The sequence below is a fragment of the Pavona decussata genome, unplaced genomic scaffold, assembly GCF_977016875.1.
Source record: "Pavona decussata unplaced genomic scaffold, jaPavDecu1.1 SCAFFOLD_28, whole genome shotgun sequence".
NCBI classification, from domain to species: domain Eukaryota; kingdom Metazoa; phylum Cnidaria; class Anthozoa; order Scleractinia; family Agariciidae; genus Pavona; species Pavona decussata.
Genome location: NW_028145451.1, coordinates 2,277,964 through 2,299,032, shown reverse-complemented (window position 1 = coordinate 2,299,032; position 21,069 = coordinate 2,277,964). Strand labels below are relative to the sequence as shown.

The following is a 21,069-nucleotide window of genomic DNA, read 5'->3' as shown; positions in this document are numbered from 1 at the left end:
CTTAAAGGTTAATTGGGATGTGGGTATCTCCTTGGCTGGAGACCCTGGTTCTCTTTTCGTTCACTATCGAACATTTCGAATGCTTTTTTCTTTTTATTTAAGTACCACACATTACTCACAACACTAACACTGCTTACAATACTAACATTATTACAAAACTAAATTTCTAACAATGCGTTACACTATTTACAATGTAGTAACATTAGTTACAATACTAACTTTAAACACAACACTTATGTTACTTATGCTAGTTATATTTATAATACATATAATTTTTACTTTTTATTTATTTACCTAGTTTTCTACAGTTTGTCACTAAGGGAGAAAAAACGAGAGCACTGTACCGATATGAACCAAATTTTCTCCCACTGTAAAATGCCTAATAGAAAGAAAGGTGACTAGTTCGTAAAATTTAAATATAGCAGCTAACACTAGCACACAACAAAGACTCAAAAATTCTGACATTGCACATTGCTAACATACCTAAAAAAAAAAAAAAACAAATAACAACGAAACACACATTGAATTTTAAACAACAGGGCTGAGTTGCTCGAAGCGTGGTTAGCGCTAACCATTGGTTAAGAGGTATTAAACCTGTAGGTTGTCATGGCATTTAACCCGGGTTAGCGCTAACCGTGCTTCGAGCAACTGGGCCCAGGTCGCTAGAATCCTGAACACGACCAACTTCACACAATATGACACTTACAACAACACTAACTGGTTCTAAAAACGGTCTTAAGATTGGAATCTTAGTAACGACCCTTGGGACTTCGGACTTGTACACCTGTTGAAAAAAGGATTTCTGGGAAAACAATGGCGAGTTACGGCATTTATCAGCTTCGAAAGTTGTTAACGAATATATTTAATTTTATAGCAGTTGTTGATCCTTTTATGCTAATTTTTCGAGAAAAAAAAAATAGAAAAGAACATTTTTAACTAACGACACGAAAGCATAAGAAAAAAGAAAAACTCTTACTAATAAAACGACTCAAAATAAGCTTATTTCATCAGTAAATGTTCTTAGGAGGGCATGTATGGTTCCTAAACATCATCGTTCTTACGTGGTAAAAGGTACTCAGGCAAAGTGTTTGCTGCGTATCTGTTGCCGTTAACTATTAGATTTTTACCTTTAATGAAAGCTCTTTCGATGTTAAGTTCCTTAGCTTTCTTGTAGGCAGCACGTAGTTTACCGCGTTCTTTAGCTGATTCTGCCGATAAATCTTTGTCGATGAAAACTGTACGAAAGCGTCGACTTTTCAAGAGTTCCTTTCTTTTTGTCCACTCCAAATCGACATCCATACGTGAAACAAATCGCACAAGAATTGGTCGTGGACGAGTTGCAGAACGTGCCCCTTCTTCAGATGATTCATTTGCAGCTGGTTTTGGTCTTCCTGCACGGTGTATCGCGTGAAATTTTATGTCTGGGGGCACACCGAGTTCAGATAGTATATCCTTGACCTTCTTTACACGTTCTTTATTATCCTCTTCCGCTTCTTCGGGAACGTTGATAATTCTCAAGTTCTCTCCTCTCGAGTAATCTTCTTGTTTAATGCGATGCAGGTGCAGTGTTTTACCAGTTCTACCAATTGAGCTATCAAGCCTACTAACTGAGAGGATCTTTCTCCTATTTGTTATTCATTCGCAGTTTAAAATATATGTCTCAAACATTTACATTGATTTCATGTATACAGTTTTGTTATACAGCCAGAACTTCAACTGTCATTCGCTTTTACTGGTCAGTGATCACGTGACCTTAATTAAATCCAAAAGTATCCCGCGTGGGATGCAATAGCCATTTCCGAGTTAATCGACATTATACAAGCGAGGCTAAGTGCGAAGCTTTTATTATTAGTAATTAGTTTTTATTCATATGACTCGCTTTCATAATGACGTTCATAGCAACTCGGAGATTATAGCCCACGCTGGATAGGGGTTAGTATGACAGTGATGCATGCGAATTATTGTATGGAACTGTGCGGAAATCTTTCTCTCCATCGAGTTCAGTTCGTGTTTTCACTGATTGAACAGACAGCATGATCTTTTAATTTTATTTTATTTTTAATCGAAGACCAAAAATAAGTTGACAACAAAATTCCACGTTGTATATAAACATGACAATAACAAGATTGTCGAGGATTAATCGAGAATCGAACCAGATTGCATTACTTCGGCACGCGACAATAGGCATGATTTTTTTATTTATCAATGATTTGTCATAATTAGCACTCTTCCGAAACGCACGGCGAAGAGCCCTCGTCAAATCGAGGCCAACGTATGATCCAGACCCCCGTAACAATAGCCCTTGCGAAGAACAAACGAGGAATCTTCGGAGGCCAAGGGAGGCCAATCTGGTATCCATACAAAATTGATTGCTAAGAAGAGCTTGAACTTTTCGCATTTATGATGGGGGTTCACCTGCGTTTGATGTAAAATTAATCAGCTTGACGACTATGAAAAGATTAGTTTCTGGAACTAAAGAACCTCCCTCAGTGTGATAGAACACTGATAATGAGATGTTAACGGGCGCCAACAGATTTGTCAAAGTTTTTGTCACGACTTAGGTATAATCCTTGTTCGGGGAAAATGTATACAGTATATGGTGAATGAAAGTAAAAATTAATTTGACAGGTCGCCTAATAACACTTTGGCAAAATGTTACTTTGTCCTTTCATCTTTCATGAATTACTGAATTTTTGAACAATATTTGCGTCCGCCAATTTGACAGCTCAAAATCGAGTATTCTTTCACTCTAACGAGGTATTGATTTCAAATGTCCAATTTTTCCTGGATGTGCTGCGAACAATGAACAATAACTGACTTTGCCTTTTGAGAATTTTGGGACTGGAAAATGTTGTGGGATAGTGATTTGCTCAGATTTGTTCTTCTGCAATGACTAGTAGTGAAAAATGGAAAATTGCATTGAAAATAAATATAATTTTAACAATGCAATATCTGTGGCATTTGCAGTTTTGTAAAGGCGAAAATAAAGCCTCTTGATTTCTTGAAGGTAAGTCTTCGCGAAAATTGGGTATAAAATAAAATTTGAGTCATAGATAAATATTCCCGCTACAAGAGCGTAAACGGAAGGGAACATCTTGGCACTAGGCTGGTGAAATAAAAACTTACAGGCTTCCGAGTCTCGGTATAATGACCCCGGTTAAAAAAGAAGGGGTGGGGTGGAATTAAAGGTAACGGGGGGAAGTAGATTTAGACCACCCCACCCCACACCCCTTCCAGCCCATCCCCTCCCATCTCGTCTCTTAAAAACGTTTTTAGTGTCGAATTTCCCTATTTAAGTCTCCGGAAACGGTTCATTTGTTGTTAATTAGTGATTGTGTGATAAAATGACGTCATTATGATGTCAGTATCATATTTTGATATATTAACTCGTGGTTACTCGTGATCATTCGTGGTCATTCGTGGTCACTCGTGGTCACCCGTGTGTACTTTTAGACACGATCCAAAAACAATACACACAATAGAGACCAAAACTGGCCGTTCACGCAACAAGCATGAAAGAGTATCATAGAAAAACAAAGCAAAGAGAGGACGCTTACCCCTTAAAGGGATTTTTGACGTTAGACGGTACATTTGCTTCTTCGTTTGATTCATCTGGCCCTCTGAACCCCCATCACTCTCGCTGTATAACTCCTGTTGTGAAACATCCTCATTTTCTCCGTAACCACGGTCTTCCTGAGAACCACCTCTGTGAACGTGCTGCTCTTCGGAACTGCCGTCATCATTGTGTTCGTCGTAACCCTCACCTTGGGGTGAGTAGCCAACATCAACGTCCCATGAACCGTCGTTGCTATCATCATTAGAACTCCCAGGGATATGGAACAGAAAACCGATTCCTCGCAATATAGCAATAAGCATTAAACTATATACATCTCTAAAATATTACAACTGACAACTTTTGCACTTAGAAGAGGAACAACAACAACAAGTGGATTTTATTAGACTCATTACAAATTACTCTCTTGACACTTAATAAACAGTAGCTACTGCAAATTTTAATAAATTACAACATATTAGGGAAAGAAGGCTTGCGCCCAAAGAAATACGCGCTTTCGAAGTATTCAATTCCGACGTTTTGTAAGAGAAGGATACACTTCTACACTCCAATTTTTACCCTTTCATGAGCCAACTTTAGCAAAGTGATACCCTTTCCTGTGCCTACGAAAAAATGGCATTCCTTCAACGTCTAAGAGAAGGGAAACAGACAAAACCCTTTCGATTTATTATATACTTAATAGACTTCTCCGTAGTACTGACGAACTTTTTAACTCTTTATTTAGGACATATCTAACTTAGGCAGACGAAAACGCCCCCCCCCCCCCCAAAAAAAAAAAAACATCGACAGTAATGTACTGACGTGTCACTGATCCTGTGGTTGCTATAAATAGCGATCACGAGATCAAGAAATCACTTATGCCAATCTGTCTACTGCATAACCCGATGTTTCTCTGAAATAACGAACATCTGTCGAGCTTCAACGAAACCACACGGAAGCTTACGGAAATAACTACAGAAAAATGCCGATCTGGTGCTAAGTATTGTGGTTGTCATGACAATGGCCGTTTTTATACTAGAGGACGCATTATTCGTCTGGACGAACTTGGGTAAGCATTCGTTGTTCGTCTGGTTATGCGTCTGTAGTATAAAGAAGGGTACAAGACGCATTATGCATCTGGACAAACTATATTCCATTGTACGTCTTGAACGACGCACAACGGAACATAGTTCGTCCAGACGGATAATGCGTCACCTAAAAAAACATCAGGTCAAAATACTTTTTTTATTTAATTTTGTTCCGAAATTGCCAGTTAGAACGAAAATTACCCTGGGAATAAGACTTAGTAAGAATTACATTATGTGATACATTCAGAGATTTCGAAAAGTTGCATTCCATTTGGGACAAATTTCCCCAATTTATTAATTAAAATTGTTGCCCCTTCAACGTTTTCTTACCTACTCCGTTTTTGATCCGTTTTTGAATCCTAACATTTGTTATAATCATCGTTTATTTTGTTAATGACTGAAACTTACATTTTTTCTTAATTAGATACACACAACAATCATCTATTCTTATACTGTACGCCGAGAAACAGTTACAGCAATTAATTTTGGTCGCTTTCTTACCAGTGAGTGTTTCTACTCCAAGGATCTGATCGTTTTTTTAAGCGCTCGACCGTGTTGAAAAAAGTTTGTCCTATGTTATGCCTGAATGGAAAAAATTGAAAAGACACAAGACTACTTTACTGCGAGTGTAATTTGACTTTGTTTAAGAGAATTTAAAAACAACGCAAACACCATTTCCCCATTCTTTTGTAATCTTTTTTCACTTCTGTTTTACTTTAAAATTATTAGGTCTACTTTGTAGGGATTAGTGGAGATTCGTTCCTGAGTGATATTGTTATCGACGATCTATCATCTAAGCCATGTTCTACACATCCAACAACGTCACTGCTGACATCCACAGGTAACATCGTTTTTATTCCACAAAATTTTACTTTTTTAATACATTTTACCTAGATAACACTATTTCGTCTAAGAGTCTTTATAAGAACCTTGAATCTGGAACTGGCCAGAGTTTAGTGAACTGTATCTACATATCCAGCCTTCCATTTAAGCTATCAGCCAGAAAAATCAATCGTTTGTAAATGAAGCTTGGTTTGTAAAAAGAAAAGGAAAACAAAGAAAGAAAAATATTTGGTTTGAGTGGTGAGTTAATGCGCTCCAAAGATATTTTTCACGTGAGTCACGTGATGCCAATCGCACCCAAAGCAGCCCTTCACACGCAGCTTGTCATTAAGGCCCCATCCACACTAATGCGTTTTCGTTTGAAGACACATACTTTTTGATACGTTTTCGCCTATCATCCACACTAAAACGCCCGAAAACGCTGATGAAAACAGAGAATTTTGAAAATAGTTTCCGAAGTGGCGACATTTGAAAACGCATCATTTTGAAAACGCTCCTTTTCTAGTGTGGACAGGTGAAAACGAAGACTTTTGAAAACGGTGACATAAAAAACGTCACATGCCATCGGTTCCAGTCCAAATCCGAGCATCTATCCAAGATAGAGGATGGTTAACACATGTGCAATCCCAGGTCCCAGTCATTTGTATCGTTTTCGAGCGTTTTAGTGTGGATAGGAGAAAACGATACAAAAACGCTAGTGTGGATGAAAATATTTTACTTCGTTTTCGCCGCGATAAGCATTTTATTTTATTTTTAATTTTATTATTTTTTATTATTTTTTTTAATATTTATTATTATTTATTATTAAATTTTTATTGTTATTATTATTATTTTTTATTTTTATTATTATTATTATTTTATTTATTTTTATTTTTATTATTTATTTTTTTTATTTTTATTTATTTATTTTTTTATTTTTTTTTATTATGTTTTTATTTTTTTATTATTATTTATGAAAACGGATACTTTTGAAAACGCATTAGTGGGGATGGGGCCTAAGTTAAAGTAGAAGACCATGGAGCGTCTATCTGTATTAATTTGAGTCAACCCTTCCCAAGTAGATTTCGTTTAACAACTGCTTTTTTAGCAAAAATGTATGACTTCTGACAATTTAGTTGTCACTGATCTTCTTGGATTGGGTTTTAAAACTGTGGCCTTCCAAAGATCTCTATAAAGAGTGAAAGAAGGAAAGAAAAGAAGAAACGATCGTTTCCCTTTTTTCATCTAATCCAAGGCAAAAGAAATCCAAAAATGTATTCAGTATTTTAGGAACAGCTTATCTCCTAGAAAGCAAAAGAGATTGGTTTTACAACCGAGAATGGCTAGAGGAGTAAGAAATGGACAAGGCAGGCCAATCAATTGAGTGTTGGTTGCTGTAAGTGCAAGCTGCTCCAAAACTCGGTTTCAAATACCCAAAGATGAAGAGAAAGGTGATAGCGAAAACCAATGCTGGCCTGCCTTGTGCTAATTTGTATAATAAGAGAAACTTTTGAGTCCTCCCTGTCCATTTCTTGAAGCCTGGTGCAACCTCGTCCAAAGGATCCTCGCGAAATTCAAAATGGCGGGCGGCCATGGTACTACAAGCATCGTGGAATATTTTTTCACGTAACAAACTTGTTTTTGTCTTCGCTACAGATTTTTTGGATCAAATATTTAATCCCATGCGCTATGTTGTATATTAATGTGATTTACATATAATAAAATTTATTCATTCAACCAAATTCTTATCCTTCCAGTTTTACCCTCAGTTAGCCAGAGCAGTACCTCTGTGAGTTTCTCAGCTCCGTCCAACATCTTGAGCACTTCAGAATCTACAAGTGTACCTGTCCCAAGCATCGCCGCGCCTCTTAACAAGAGTGCTTCAGGTTCCACCAGCATTTCTTCAAACATTTCGACGTCTCTTAGCAAGAATGCTACCGTTTTGACCAGTATTTCTCCAAGCACCACGACTTCTTTTAGCAATAGTGCTTCAATTTCCACCAGTATTCCTCTAGACATCACGACCTCCTTCAGCAGGAGTGCTTCAGTGTCCACCAGTATTCTTCCAGACATCACAACCTCCATCAGCAAGAATGCTTCATTTTCCACCAGTATTCTTCCAGACATCACGACCTCCATCAGCAAGAGTGCTTCAGTTTCCACCAGTATTCCTCTAGACATCACGACCTCCTTCAGCAGGAGTGCTTTAGTGTCCATCAGTATTCCTCCAGACATCACAACTTCCATCAGCAATAGTGCTTCAGTTAGCACCAGTATTCCTCCAGACGTCACAACCTCCTTCAGCAAGAGTGCTTCAGTTACCACCAGTATTCCTCCAAACATCACGACCTCCTTCAGCAAGAGTGCTTCAGTGTCCACTAGTATTCTTCCAGACATCACGACCTCCTTCAGCAAGAGTGCTTCAATTTCCACCAGTAATCTTCCAGACATCACGACCTCCATCAGCAAGAGTGCTTCAGTTTCCACCAGTATTCCTCTAGACATCACGACCTCCTTCAGCAGGAGTGCTTTAGTGTCCATCAGTATTCCTCCAGACATCACAACCTCCATCAGCAATAGTGCTTCAGTGAGCACCAGTATTCCTCCAGACGTCACAACCTCCTTCAGCAAGAGTGCTTCAGTTACCACCAGTATTCCTCCAAACATCACGACCTCCTTCAGCAAGAGTGCTTCAGTGTCCACTAGTATTCTTCCAGACATCACGACCTCCTTCAGCAAGAGTGCTTCAATTTCCACCAGTAATCTTCCAGACATCACGACCTCCATCAGCAAGAGTGCTTCAGTTTCCACTAGTATTCCTCCAGGCATCTCGACGTCTATCAGCAAGGATTCTTCAATTACCACAAGTGTGTCCTTAAGTGTCTGGTCGCCCCTCAACACAAGCACTACAGTTTCCGCAGGTGCTTCTTCAAGAAACTCGACTTCCTTGGTAACGAGCACTTCGGCTTCTACAAGTGGCTTTGCCAGTACTTTGACGTCCCTTAGCATAATATTTATTACCTTTGTATTTTATTATTAATGCACATGAAGCTTCTAACATCAATTTTTGGTCTTGGCAGTGTATAGGACTTGTTAGTTTTGAAACGCCTATCGTTTATCAATTTCACTTAAAACTTCCTACTATCTGTTGTCAGTTATTATTCAAGCCAAGTGCGTGATTTCTAAATTAAGTCAAGGCTTTCATAAATCGTGATTTTCACACGTATGTAATAGTTCTAGAATTTTGCCGCTAGGAAGTTGTCTTTATTGTGGGCGCCACGTTTCTCACAACGCCCTAGTTTTTTTCATGTAGCGTTGGCAATAAAAGACGACGCGCAACTCGTTTAGTCAGAGATTGTTAGTGAAGTTATACAGCTACCGTGCTACGTTCAGAGGATCCAAGTTACCGCTATTTCAAGTGTATTTCGCTGTCTCTCTGCTACCCTTTGGTGCGAGTCGTCAACCAAAGTACGTAAGTTTTTATTGTTGTAGTTATTTGCTAACTCGCACATTTTTTAGTCTTTTCTTTATCACGAAAAGGTTTCATTTAGTTTATCTAGTTTTGTTAAAAAAATCTTTCACGAGGTCTTTTATTGCTGAAGCTTATTGTCAAATACTTTATTAGTCTGATTGTCAAATGATTACCAAATTGTTATCCTTTCACGCCATATTTAGCTATTTTGCAAGATAGCCGTTGATATCTTCGTTTGTTACGACAAGAGTTGTTATCGTCTCAGTTTTATTAGTTTCAAGTATCAATTGTCACGTCTATTTGTTTCACGCTATGATCTTGTTAGTTTTGAAATGATTGTTTTATTCTGTTAGATTTGTTTTTTTTGCCTTATCTAAGTAGGACGTATTCTTAACTATCGCTTTTCAGTTCGAACCTACTTGTGCGACTACTACTCCTATTTGCATCTGCTACTACTACTACTTGTGATCTACTGGTTTCCTCTACCTCGTCAGTCGCTACCTATTGTGAACTAGACCTATGGACTTGATCTGTCATTAAATCAGTTTGAATCTACCGAGTGGAGTTCGAATCACTTATCATCTTACTCCGCGCTACCCTGTACAGTCAAACCTGTATATAACGGCCCAGTATATAGCGGTCACCCTGTATATAACGGTCACTGAACAACTTCCCAAAAATCGTCCCTTATATTTACTGTAAAGTTGACCTGCATATAGCGGTCACCTGTATATAACGGTCACGAAATTGGGTTACGATTAACGAATAATGCCAGGGATATATCGATGACTCAAAACCCAACTGGAAGGAGGAGGTCCGGAACGATCTCTTTGATGACGCGAAGATGATGAAATTGCAGCTGCCCCCACCCCCACCCCCCCCCCCCCCTGTCTCCCCGAGAAGCGAAAGAAAGACGGCGATGTCATATAACTTGACCTTGATAAATAAGACAGTAGCACAGGCAGTCGGGCTTTCGAAGCAGCTGAAAGACTTTGCTCAGTACTATGGACATGAAGGACTTTCTGTCACATTGAGTATAAAGTCAATAGCATACTACATAAAATCAAGCTTCGAGCTCCGAAATATCATAAAACTATAACGGCCGTTTTTTTTTTCTTCTTGAAATGCATTTTGTTACGTTAAAAGCTTTCCCTACAATACAAGGAAAATTAGATGAATGTATACAGTGCACCTCCCACGGACATTATATGGGCATCTTTGTCGTGTTTAATGCGTTTCTGTTTAAAATTGTTGTCAACAAATGTAAATTGAGTGATTTTCCACTTAAAAAGCTTGTTCATTAGCTTCCAGCAGATTTTTACTGCGCCTCCCAAAAGTACACCTTGGACATTTATGGGCCTTTTTTTATTATCCTGGGCCCAGTTGTTCAAAGCCCGATAAATCTAATCCTGGATTAACGTGAACTTTGAATCGAGTTTAATTACTAATCAATAAAGATTCTTCCAAAAGATTTTTGTCCCTCAGTTTTGATTTAGACTTTCCTTTACCTATTGCTTGAAAATAGCCTTTAAAACCATTTTTAACGAGCGAGATGAAACCCTCGTTTAACTTTTAATCCTGGATTAGCATTAATCGGTTTTCAAACAACCGGGCCCTGGTTATTGCGTTGCTGCTACTCGTTATTGTCAATAAAACATAACATGAGTGATAATTTGCACATAAAAATGCTATTTACTGACTTCTGGGGGAGTTTAAAGGAAACCTGTGTACAGCGGACACCCTGTATATAACGGTCACCTGGCCATTTCCCAAGGGTGACCGTTAGATACAGGTTTGACTGTAATTGTTTGAGATTTGAGTAACAAGCAACCTCTAGAATCTTTACAATTACAGGACTAGTGTTACCTATTGCCTAAACAAAAACTACCACGTTCGTGAGGTTTTTATAAACTTTTTTTTATAAGCAATATTTATACAAACAGTAAGTTAGTTTAGGTGTTTCCATTGAATTTCTTTGCGCATTCGTACTGCGCATAATTTCTTGCGTCATTAGCTCGAGCGCAAGTGGAAAACATGAAGTATTTTCTTGATGCTAAGCGTAGCAAATTAACACTTGAATAGCTATTTTCTCCTGAGCGAAACACAGTGACCAATGTTTTTTTTTATCGCGTTAGCTATTATATTCTTAATGTACAAAGTTTTTTAGAAAAAAATTGACGACAGAAAAATGAGTCATCGCCAGAAATACAAGCTTGCCTAGACCTGCCTACCACTCGCGGGCATAAAATATAGTGAACACGCGCGCAAGAAACGTTTTGGGTCAACAATGCTTCATTTTGTGCTTCTAACTTCTTATGCCAAGAAATTTATCTTCAATTGCTGCTTATACTTCATACATTCTGTGTGTAAGGTTTTTCTAAGTTCTACTTTAATTATGTAATTTATGTTACCACCAGACATGGCAAGAACTGATCAAATAGACTCATATTTGAAAGTGAATATTGCAAGGAAGTATAAGGTAACTTGACTGGATCGTAGATCTTTTCTGGTCACAGTAACCTATCTGTTTTATTGCATTTTGGGATATAGCATACTAGTAAGCAATCATAGAGAGTTAAAGAAAATTTTCACGTCAACTTTTATTTCGCGGGAATTACCTTAAGTGAGTAAGCATTAGAAATCAAGTTGAAGCGGGATAAAAGCTATGCGTTAGGGGGTCCGGCAGCTACCTCTGATCTTGTCGCTTTTCGGAAAGACATGATAGCCATGATCCTCTGAGTCAGCTGGTCGTTGGTTGCAGTATTTTCGTTTTTCGCTGCAGAATTTGCATCTGTGATCCCTCTTAATGACCAAACTTCAGGTAAAAAGCGACCGAAACTTCCTGTGAAATTCGGACGTCGAATGGCCAAATTGTCTGCTAATCCGCATATACGCGCTCTCACCCCAGTAAAATCGCCGCCATGTTTGTTCATCAAAAAATCAGTATTTAGTCTCCCTCGGCCAAATTTCTTAACTGGGGCGATCATGTCAACTCGGATCCAGGCCTCGCTGTCCCCCCTTTCCCCCGCTGCTATGCGTTTAGGAACATAGGAGTCGTGAAGTAGACCAAGCCTTTGTTTATTGGTTGCAGCTCTACAATTACATACATTTCATATCACCGGAAGTTTACTTTACGTAGTTTTGGAGCTGACAACTTCGTTTTGGCTAACATGATGGATTAATTATCCTCACTGAGCCTTTCAGATGACGTTTAAAGTCACGCCACTGGAACACGTTCCCCACCCCTGCAAAGCACGAGTTTGACATGCGCGCGATCTCTTGCTCTCTTATCACGTGATCCCAGATGTTGACACCTGTCATTTCACCGATGAAACACTGGTTGGCGTCAAAGCTTCCTCCCTGTGAATCTTGCTCTTGGCCTAGTACCAGGGCTCCACCGCCACGGATCACGTGTCCTAGAAAAGATAAAGAAATGACAATCAACTGTTTATCTAGTTCACTTTCAAGTAAATTTAGTTATTTCTCTCCCATTTATCGAATAAAATTAAAACATAAATAATTCCCATAGATATGGAAGATTGCGTCATACTATAATCTTACAGCATTTTTGTGCCATCGTAACAGATTTGACAAAGTGGTGACCTTACGAGAAGTTTCGCTGATTATTGAGTGATTCATTATGTTATGCTTTCTATATTACGTACACGTACCTGTTTGAAAGCCTTTGCCAGCAGCTCCAACCTTGCCATCTTTATACAGCTTCCATGATCCAGCGGTGTTCTCCCATGTTGCGCAGATGTGGTGCCACTTTCCATCGTTTGCAGATACAGAGGTTCTCCTGTGGCTAAAGGAAAAGAGATGCCACATCTTTACCCTTGTCGCTGCTAGTATTTCAGATAATAGTTCTTGCGCATGCCTTCATCCTCCCAGTTAAAAGTCCACCAGAAATAGAAATACGTTCCACGGCGGAACGTATTTCTATTTCTGGTGGACTTCTAACTGAAAGACTAGTGCTATTTTCATATCAGTAATAGTGAGTTGGTGGTCGCTTTCTTTCCCGAGGGGTGGCGGGGGGGGGGGGGGGGGGAAGAGAGAGAAAGAGCGTACTAGAAATGTTCGTCTGAGCATTAATTTGAGGGCACTGGAAAGTGTGATTGTAAAGGGAATTTTTAGTACTTTGGTACCTCGCACCACCTCCAAGATAAAGATGGAAACTTTTGTAGTTATACAGCAGCAGTTCGTTGTCTCGTTGTCTCGACAGCGCATAGCTCAGTGGCGTTCCGTGATTCTTTTTATCAGCAGTTTTCATCCACAGACAAACTGTCACAGCCTTGAGGTTTGGCATGCCAGTTGCTAGCACGTAATCATTGGTTCCTCTTCGCGGGAATAGTAGAGCGGCGTAGCGAAAGGCGACTAAAATGCAAAAGATAAAGAAACACTTTGAATAAATTACAGTAAACTTTAGTAAGTAACATATACAGTAGCACTAGGATAAAACTCTAAGAATTTACTCAAATTAAGTCATCTTCACTTTTAATTTACTTGAGTTGCGTTCTTTGATTTTATTATCATTCTATTAAAAAAAAAAAAAGAATTTCTAAGTTAGCTTAAGTTGTCGAAATGTGTACCTTGTCGTTCTAAAGCAGATATTCTATGAGAAATCGCCTGAATCTGCGTATGTAGCCCTGCGCTTGAGTTGTTCATACTTCCGATGGTTTTTCCCTGTAACTCAACTGTGTTGTACAAGGTTTTCACAGTTTCGTTCATTGAAGCCAGCCTTTCTTGACTGGTTATGTCCAGTGAAAAGATTCTCTTATCCAAGACTCGCAATTTTCTTGAGAACTCTTCATCCAACTTCTCCACCATTTCGGACAAAGCCTTAATGGTTTTGTTCATCGCATTAAAGTTCTCTTGAATCTTGTAAGAGGACAGAAATCGTTTTTCCAAGGCTTTCAGTTTCTTCGAGAACTTTTCATCTTTCTCGGCCATCGACTCCAATTTCCTTTGAATCTCAGCGAGCGCAATTTTCGATTCTCGAGCGGAAACGATAACCTCGTTGTGATCTCCAGTGATGACAACTTTCCCATCCGAGGCTGTTGTGTTAACTCGGGTGGACGAGATAACTTGGGGAACAGAAATAAAAATCAAGCAAAACCAAATGGAACCTGTAGCGAGCATGTTGACGGTGTAATGTCTTTGGGCAAGACTAGCCTCTTTTTGTTTTTAGTGACAGCAAATTTTGCTGATCACAGAGACGGTATATTGTAAACAGAAGAAGGACAAGTAAATTTTCTCGAGCTGATTATGCAATCCGAAACTGTTAGTGTGTCGTGATATGAATGACAAGTGCATCTATTAAAATGCTATCCCTTGCTGTACTTGTAGTCAAGCCCTCACTCTAGCTAATATTTCTACCCTTGCCAGTAGAAGGAAGTTCCATCGTCGAAAACTTATATCCGACGTGTCTAATAACAGCGAAAACCCAATATCGTTCCTGCTTCCAAGACGTGAACAAAGAATTATCCCCTATAAGTTAAGATCTGACTCCGCGCGTGTAATTTATATTTAGTTTCTTAAAGTGCTCACCATTATTCTAATAATTACTGCCATTTGACAGGCTAAGTCTGCATGCAATCTTTCCTATTTCGCTTAATTTTCTGTAGTAGCCGAGTCTGTAGTGTAATTCTCTGTGGTAGAGAAATACCTAAATGTTCAGGGTTTGCGATCTAAATACATCTTTTGGGATATGTAAGGCAACAGGAATAGTCTTGACAATTAGTATGCGAAAAGATAGCGATTTCTATTTACTGACTTTGACATTGTCAATTTTTTTATAGTTCAGAGGTGACATTCCTTATTTTAAGAAAGAAGATGGAAACATTCCAACGACGTTGTTATGAAAGGCAGGGTTCAATTTTTTAAACTTAGTCAGTTTTTGATTGGACTTTTAAAAATTAGTTTAAAATTAAAGTGTTTAAACAGCTGTAAATTATTGTAATTTTTAAGATTGCTTTATGTTAATCTTGCGCATAATATTACCTGTTGCGCTTTTATTCCATCAAATTAACGTATTGTACGTAACTCTATGTAATTAAATTCACTCCTGACTCGTCTTCATTCATTTCTTAAAGCGGATTGCTAGAGAGAAATTTTAAGCGTTCATGTTCCCAGGTCAGATTGACACGCAATTTTCTTTCTTTTTAAACTCATTTTGCAGGATTCTCTCGTCAGTTGGATCATTTGTGAAGAGTTATGAACGAAAAAATAAACATTTCTATTTGGCTTGACGGGATTTCTGTGATGCAAAGAACAGATGAGAGAGAGTCAGACATCTCAGAGACAGGTTAGCGACTAATAATTGTCTACAAAATGAATGGCTTTACGGATACAAAAAGCGCGTTCCGGTTTCGTCGTGACCAAAAGGGATGTTCCAAAATCCTTTTCCCCATAGGCATCTGTATTTGTTAAGATTTTGATGGGCTGTATTTTGTTATTCTAGCGTCAATTAGTCTGTCCTTATCTGTGGACCGTTTCTCGAAAGCCCCGCAGATAACTTGGACGTGGGGACCGAAAACTATTAAACTGACCATGATGTACAGTCTCCACCAAAAGAAAGGAATTTTTTCAACTTACTGCTCGATTTTTAACTATTCTCACGGATTTTAGACCAGAAAGGAGTGAACTTATTAACTAATTTTTCGGTATTTTCAAGAATTTGAGACCAAAAAGGGGTAAAATTTATGGCTTGATTTTTGGCCAATTTCACGATTTTGAGAACAGAAAGGAGTAAACTTCCTGCTCTGCAATCTTTTCATTGAAAACGCGAACATCGGATTTACCTCAAATGCAAGGTTTCTAATCGTTTCGACCGTTTTTGCGTGGCCTGGGATTCTACCTGGTTAGAACCATCCGTCGATGCTTTTTAGTTTAAATTACCATTCCAAAACATTCTAGACAAGTTAATAAATTTCCCTTATTGACAATCTCACTGATCGAGAGAAAACAATAGATGATTTTTAGGCTACGCATGAAACACTTCAGCCTGGCTCTCTGTACATCTTCCTCATGCAAACGTAAGCTCAAAAACAAAATTTCAATTGTTACCCACAACATCTTTTGCCGGCAAGCGCCTAGTTGTCCACGCCCAGTTGACATGCCGTTTGACATGCCTTTTGGTTTTCATCCACAGTCTGATGGTACAACCGCTGCTGCAGATGAAAGGGAACAAAAGAACAATCACAAGATGTGCGACATTGACCTTTCTGTTAGCGACGAAGAACGTGATAAGGTGGATTTTAAAAACATTAGTAGATACAAAGAAACACATTACAGGAATTTCTCTTCTACCACACATATCAGAAACGTACTTTTTAATGGGTGTAATTTGTTATAAACAGTTATTTTCCATCACCGTGTTCATAGCTTTATGACCAAAACATTAGTTCTTAAAACCAACAATTTTGCACGATATATTTTAATTGTTGCCCAGCCCTTCCCAAAACAAACAATGCCCGAAATATTGCCCTACATTGCGTCCCCAACCAGCTTATCAGGTTATATGCCGTTTGGTTATCATACACAGGGTGATGGCACAAATGCCGCTGCAAGTGAAAGAGAACCAAAGAATATCCCGAAGACGTGCCATATTGACCTTTCCGTGAACGACGAGAAACGTGATAAGGTAAATTTTGAAAGGCACCCTTGTACACTAAGAAACACGTTCAGACAAAATCCCCTCTATCAAACATAATCGGAACCTTATTTATTAATACATGTTATTCTGTATAGAAATATTTTACTTTCGAAGGCCCAAAAATATATAATTCACAGTCATTTCACCAAATATTTTCGTTGCTGCCCATGAAATCTCTTAATGGAAAACTATCCTATATCGTGTGCCCACCCATCTTATCATGTCATATATGCTGTTGGTTATCGTACACAGCGTGATGGCACAACTGCTGCTGCAGATGAAAGGGGACCAAGGAATATTGACCTTTCCGGCACCGACGAGGAACGTGATAAGGTGAATTTAAAAGGCATCACTGGACACAAAAAACACATCAGGGAAAATACTCAGTATTCGTGTTTCATGCTTTGTAAATATTTTCTCTTATCTTGTTTATAGTTTTATGGCCAAAACTTAAGTTCATCACGAAAACCCTTCTTTCATTTCACATAATGATTTAATTGTTGCCAAGCCTTTCCCTAAAATATATTTTTTGAAAAAAGAACTGTCCTATATCGTGACCCTACCCAGCTTATCAAATTATAAGCTGTTTCGGTTTGGTTTTCATACACAGTGTCGGTGATGGCACAACTGCTGCTGCGCTCATGCTGCCGATGACCACATTGATCTTACCGTCATCAACGAGGAAAGCGATACGTTTCACAAATTAGTTTCGCTGTTGCGTAGTCTTTGAACAAAGTCTAAAAAGTTCAAATATGCCCAGTCCTTATATAAGCTTATCACGTAACATACTGTTTGCTCGGACATGATGATGTTACAACTGTGGAAAGTCCTTCTTTTGAGACACCAGAAGAAGATAGTCAACGCGAGAGTGAGGGAAAATCGTCAACAGGTTTGTAACGTCGTCTCTTTGGAAAACAACTCATTTTCATTATCATCTTCATTTTTCATTGATCATTAAACTCAATGATCTGAATGATGTTAAGTTTGCATTACAGCTAATCGCCTAATTATCTGATCTTTTCTAACATTGGCAGTCATCGGTTTAAGTGAACAATATGAATTATCAAAGATAGCGGCCCACCTAGCCGTTCCCGATAGGATGAATGGAGTGTGGCGCAAAGAAAAGAGGACATCGCAAAGTTGAGTTCGATGTCAGTCGACGATGCTCTTTCCAAGAATCACGGTGAATTACACAAGTCCAAAGAGATGTACAGACGGGGAGTTCTATGAGTTATCCGAGGAATTATGTAAAATTTTGGTATCCGAGCGAGGATAGGAGGAAGAAGTAGCCCTTGCAGTAAAAGAAGGGGCACTCCTGCAACTCACTTGTCCATCGGCAATCCAAAGGCTACCTACTCTTGACGAAAGGAAGGCCCAAAATAAGTTTGAAGTAAGTGAGAATTATGTTTTAATCAGTAAATGACACAGGCATACTCGGAAAAAAATCCGACTGCTCCTATCAGGAGTCGAACCTACTGAAGACCTTCTGATAACTAGTTCGGATGCTCTACCACTGAGCTAAAGGAGACTCGTGGGAGCTAAGGCCATTAAACTAGGTTCATGGGACTAACATCCTGCATACTGCTAGGGTTGGAATGTCAATGTATAGCATGTGCGCAATGGAAATAATCTGATGGAATATGTTATGCCTGGTGAACAAATGAGAATGATGTACCTTCGAAGTCCGCTAAGTACGGAAGAGTCGAGTGCACTGTTCACGCTAACCACGTATCGTGTCTGTGCCCAAGTTTTAAGGCCGATAAAGTTTGCAAGCACTCCGTTGCTGTAGCGGAGAAAAACGAAATGCTTCGCAAGCACCTTGAACAAATTTGCAAGGGCCAAGGTAAAAAAAGACCTCGCGAACCGCCTTAGCAGTTCTAAGCGCTTGTGAATAAATCTGTTGCCGCAAAGAAAGGGTCTAAAAACAAGTGCCATTACCGCCCCTCTAACGCAAATGATTCTACAACAAATGCCATGCAGTCAGAAGAATCGTCTAATAATGCAACACATGTTTACAATGAAACTTATCACAATGACCATCCATTCGTCTTATGCATGCTGCCTTCTGATGCGAAGACAGTCAAGGGGTGCAAGAACGACTTTTGTCATAGACAGAAAATAGTACCATTCGATCTAGTGTTTTCGCACAAGGAACGGTACTACTTTCCTCTGCATGGAGATTGGAAAAACAAACAAGCTTCAAACAAGGAGTCAACGTGTTACTTCCACGCTGACCCGAAGTGTATCATGCCGCGGTTCCCTTACTTCTCTAACCACTATATCGAGATCCCTAGCGAGGTTCGCAACTCACTCCAAACAGGAATTGCACAAAGTTTATTTGGAGAATCTATTCTCGCTATCAATCAAGTGGCAAATTTCTATGTTCCTTTGTTTTGTGAGCATTGCAGAATACAATGATATTCAGGTGATCGATTTCGAATCCAGCCATGTTTTTCATAACCGACCTCTAAGTGCCAGAATGTTTAAATTCAACATATGTACTGTACAGGGGGCCGTTTCTCGAAACTCCCGGTAACTTATATATTGTTAGCTTTGAATACTAAATTTTAATATTCTATAATTCTATGAAAACATTGGCCAAGTCCCATGTCTGTAATCACTTTGTAATAGGCGAAAAAAAAAAATTCAAAATATACTTACCGGGCCTGGCAAGTTACCGGGACTTTCGAGAAACGGGCCCCAGGCCCGCAAATGATCCCCAGACGGGAAATGATCTCCAAATTGAACCGCAAATGACCCTCGGAGGGGAAATGATCCCCGATCGCCTCACCATAAGTATATAATGGAATGGACTCAAATTTGGCCAGTTGATTTAATCTTTATACACTTCATTTTTTGTCCTTAATAACACCAGTCGTTATATTTAAACCGATCTGCATGCAAATTTCACAACTTAACTAATTATAATGTAGCAGCTCCGAGCGCAACAGAACAATTTACCTATAAACTGGAACACACATGCATATAGTTTACTTATACCATTACAACGCCTGAAATGTGCACGAATTGTACGAAACTCCTTATTTTTCAAACAGGGCTCACAGTACAGCTCAAAAATAGTTAACTGGAAAAGATCTTTTACTAACAAGTTCGCTACGATATTAAACGCAAGTCCATTGAAACTGCCTTTTTTCGACCGCAGCTTTGAAACCAAAGATCAAATAAAAGCAGAGGAGACGAGAATTTTAATACTTAAAACAAGCGCAAAAAAATTAAAGGGCGGGTCAGTTAAGCCTTTCGCAATTTCTTTTTTCGAAAAAGGAAAGAGAATCGGTCCAAGCGATTGAGATGGTGGTCAAATCTCGGCCATTATCGTCGCCTTTCTTCTTAATCGGATCTTAGTCTTTAGCACAACTTTTTAGTCTCGGTCGTCCAATACGTTATATCGTGTAATATGTTGATTTTGTCTTTCGTTTTCATTTTGCCGCTGTCCGCCTGATTATATAAACAATATTCACAAAACACACTGTCGTCGGCATAGACTTGCAGGAGACCATTGTCTCCCTCATAGAGGCCTTGGGAATAGCTGTAATTTTTTTCCCACATTTTGGGAAATTTTTTATCTTCAGTAATTCGCCCGAGTACATCTGTTATTTTTGCATCCAGTTACTGAAGGCTATGGAAGTCGCTTTCCGCTTCATGGCCCACCCAAGCAATGCTGTCGAAACAAGCTTCTCCTTGATTGCGGTTACTTGGTTAGATTATATGTAAGCCTTCTACTGAATTAGACACCAAAGCAACCGGAATATCGAGAATGTTTACCAAACCTAGTAAGGCAACATAATCCCCCCACGTCGTCCATGCACATTCGTCGAAGGTACGTCTCGATCCCACCCACGATAATTCACGAATTCCCTAAAGTGAATGCGTTCGGGATTGGAGTGGCTGGGTTAGTTCGGGGAAAGCTTACTACATCAGTGCGAAATTGTGATGCTTTCTGAGGGGGTTTTCCCATTCGAGTAAGTTGGTCTGTTCCAGTTAACTTTTTTTGAGTTGTACTGTTAAAATATATTCCGTATTGTTAGCCCTATTTGAAAAATGAGTTTCGTACATTTTAGACGTTGTAATGGTATAGGTAAATTATTTTATTCAAACAACAGTACATTTTTCCTCGCACACTTTTTGCCCAGATGTTTATATATTTACATTTAAGGACATTTTTCCTCGCCGGAAGTTTAATTACCGGCGGCTAGTCATTTTGTTATTAATAAACTTGTATCTTGTTGCTTAATTATATACCACCATACGCATGTCATGTCTCCTCTGTTAAATCTCCGGTTTTAGCTTTAAAGTAGTCCCATTGAAGGCTTCATGGGGCTCTACTGTTGAACTGATATTACGTAATAAATTACAGACGTGTCAAATTCAGAATTTAATATTTGCGTAAGGATCTTCGGTTTCGTAGTGTGTCTCATGAACATAACCTTTGTCCACAAAGGTAATTTCAACTTGTTTTCGT

The 21,069-nt window shown here is 38.9% G+C and overlaps 1 protein-coding gene across 2 annotated transcripts; it reads right to left on the bottom strand.

Annotated features, from left to right (window-relative positions):
* Positions 1-11,997: 11,997 nt before the first annotated feature.
* On the bottom strand, positions 11,998-14,439 carry LOC146485079 (C-reactive protein-like). Of its 2 annotated transcripts, none has more exons than XM_085104062.1 (4): positions 13,525-14,439; positions 13,081-13,309; positions 12,607-12,734; positions 11,998-12,351 (listed from the first exon to the last, which is right to left on the bottom strand). In XM_085104062.1, the coding sequence occupies exons 1-4, from the start codon at positions 14,072-14,074 to the stop codon at positions 12,101-12,103; spliced, it is 1,158 nt and encodes a 385-aa protein (XP_084960188.1). In that variant the 5' UTR covers positions 14,075-14,439; the 3' UTR covers positions 11,998-12,100. The 2 variants fall into 2 exon arrangements, with proteins under 2 accessions (XP_084960188.1, XP_084960187.1); XM_085104061.1 differs by having other exon boundaries at positions 12,607-12,740; positions 13,525-14,424.
* Between the last annotated feature and the right edge of the window lie 6,630 nt (positions 14,440-21,069).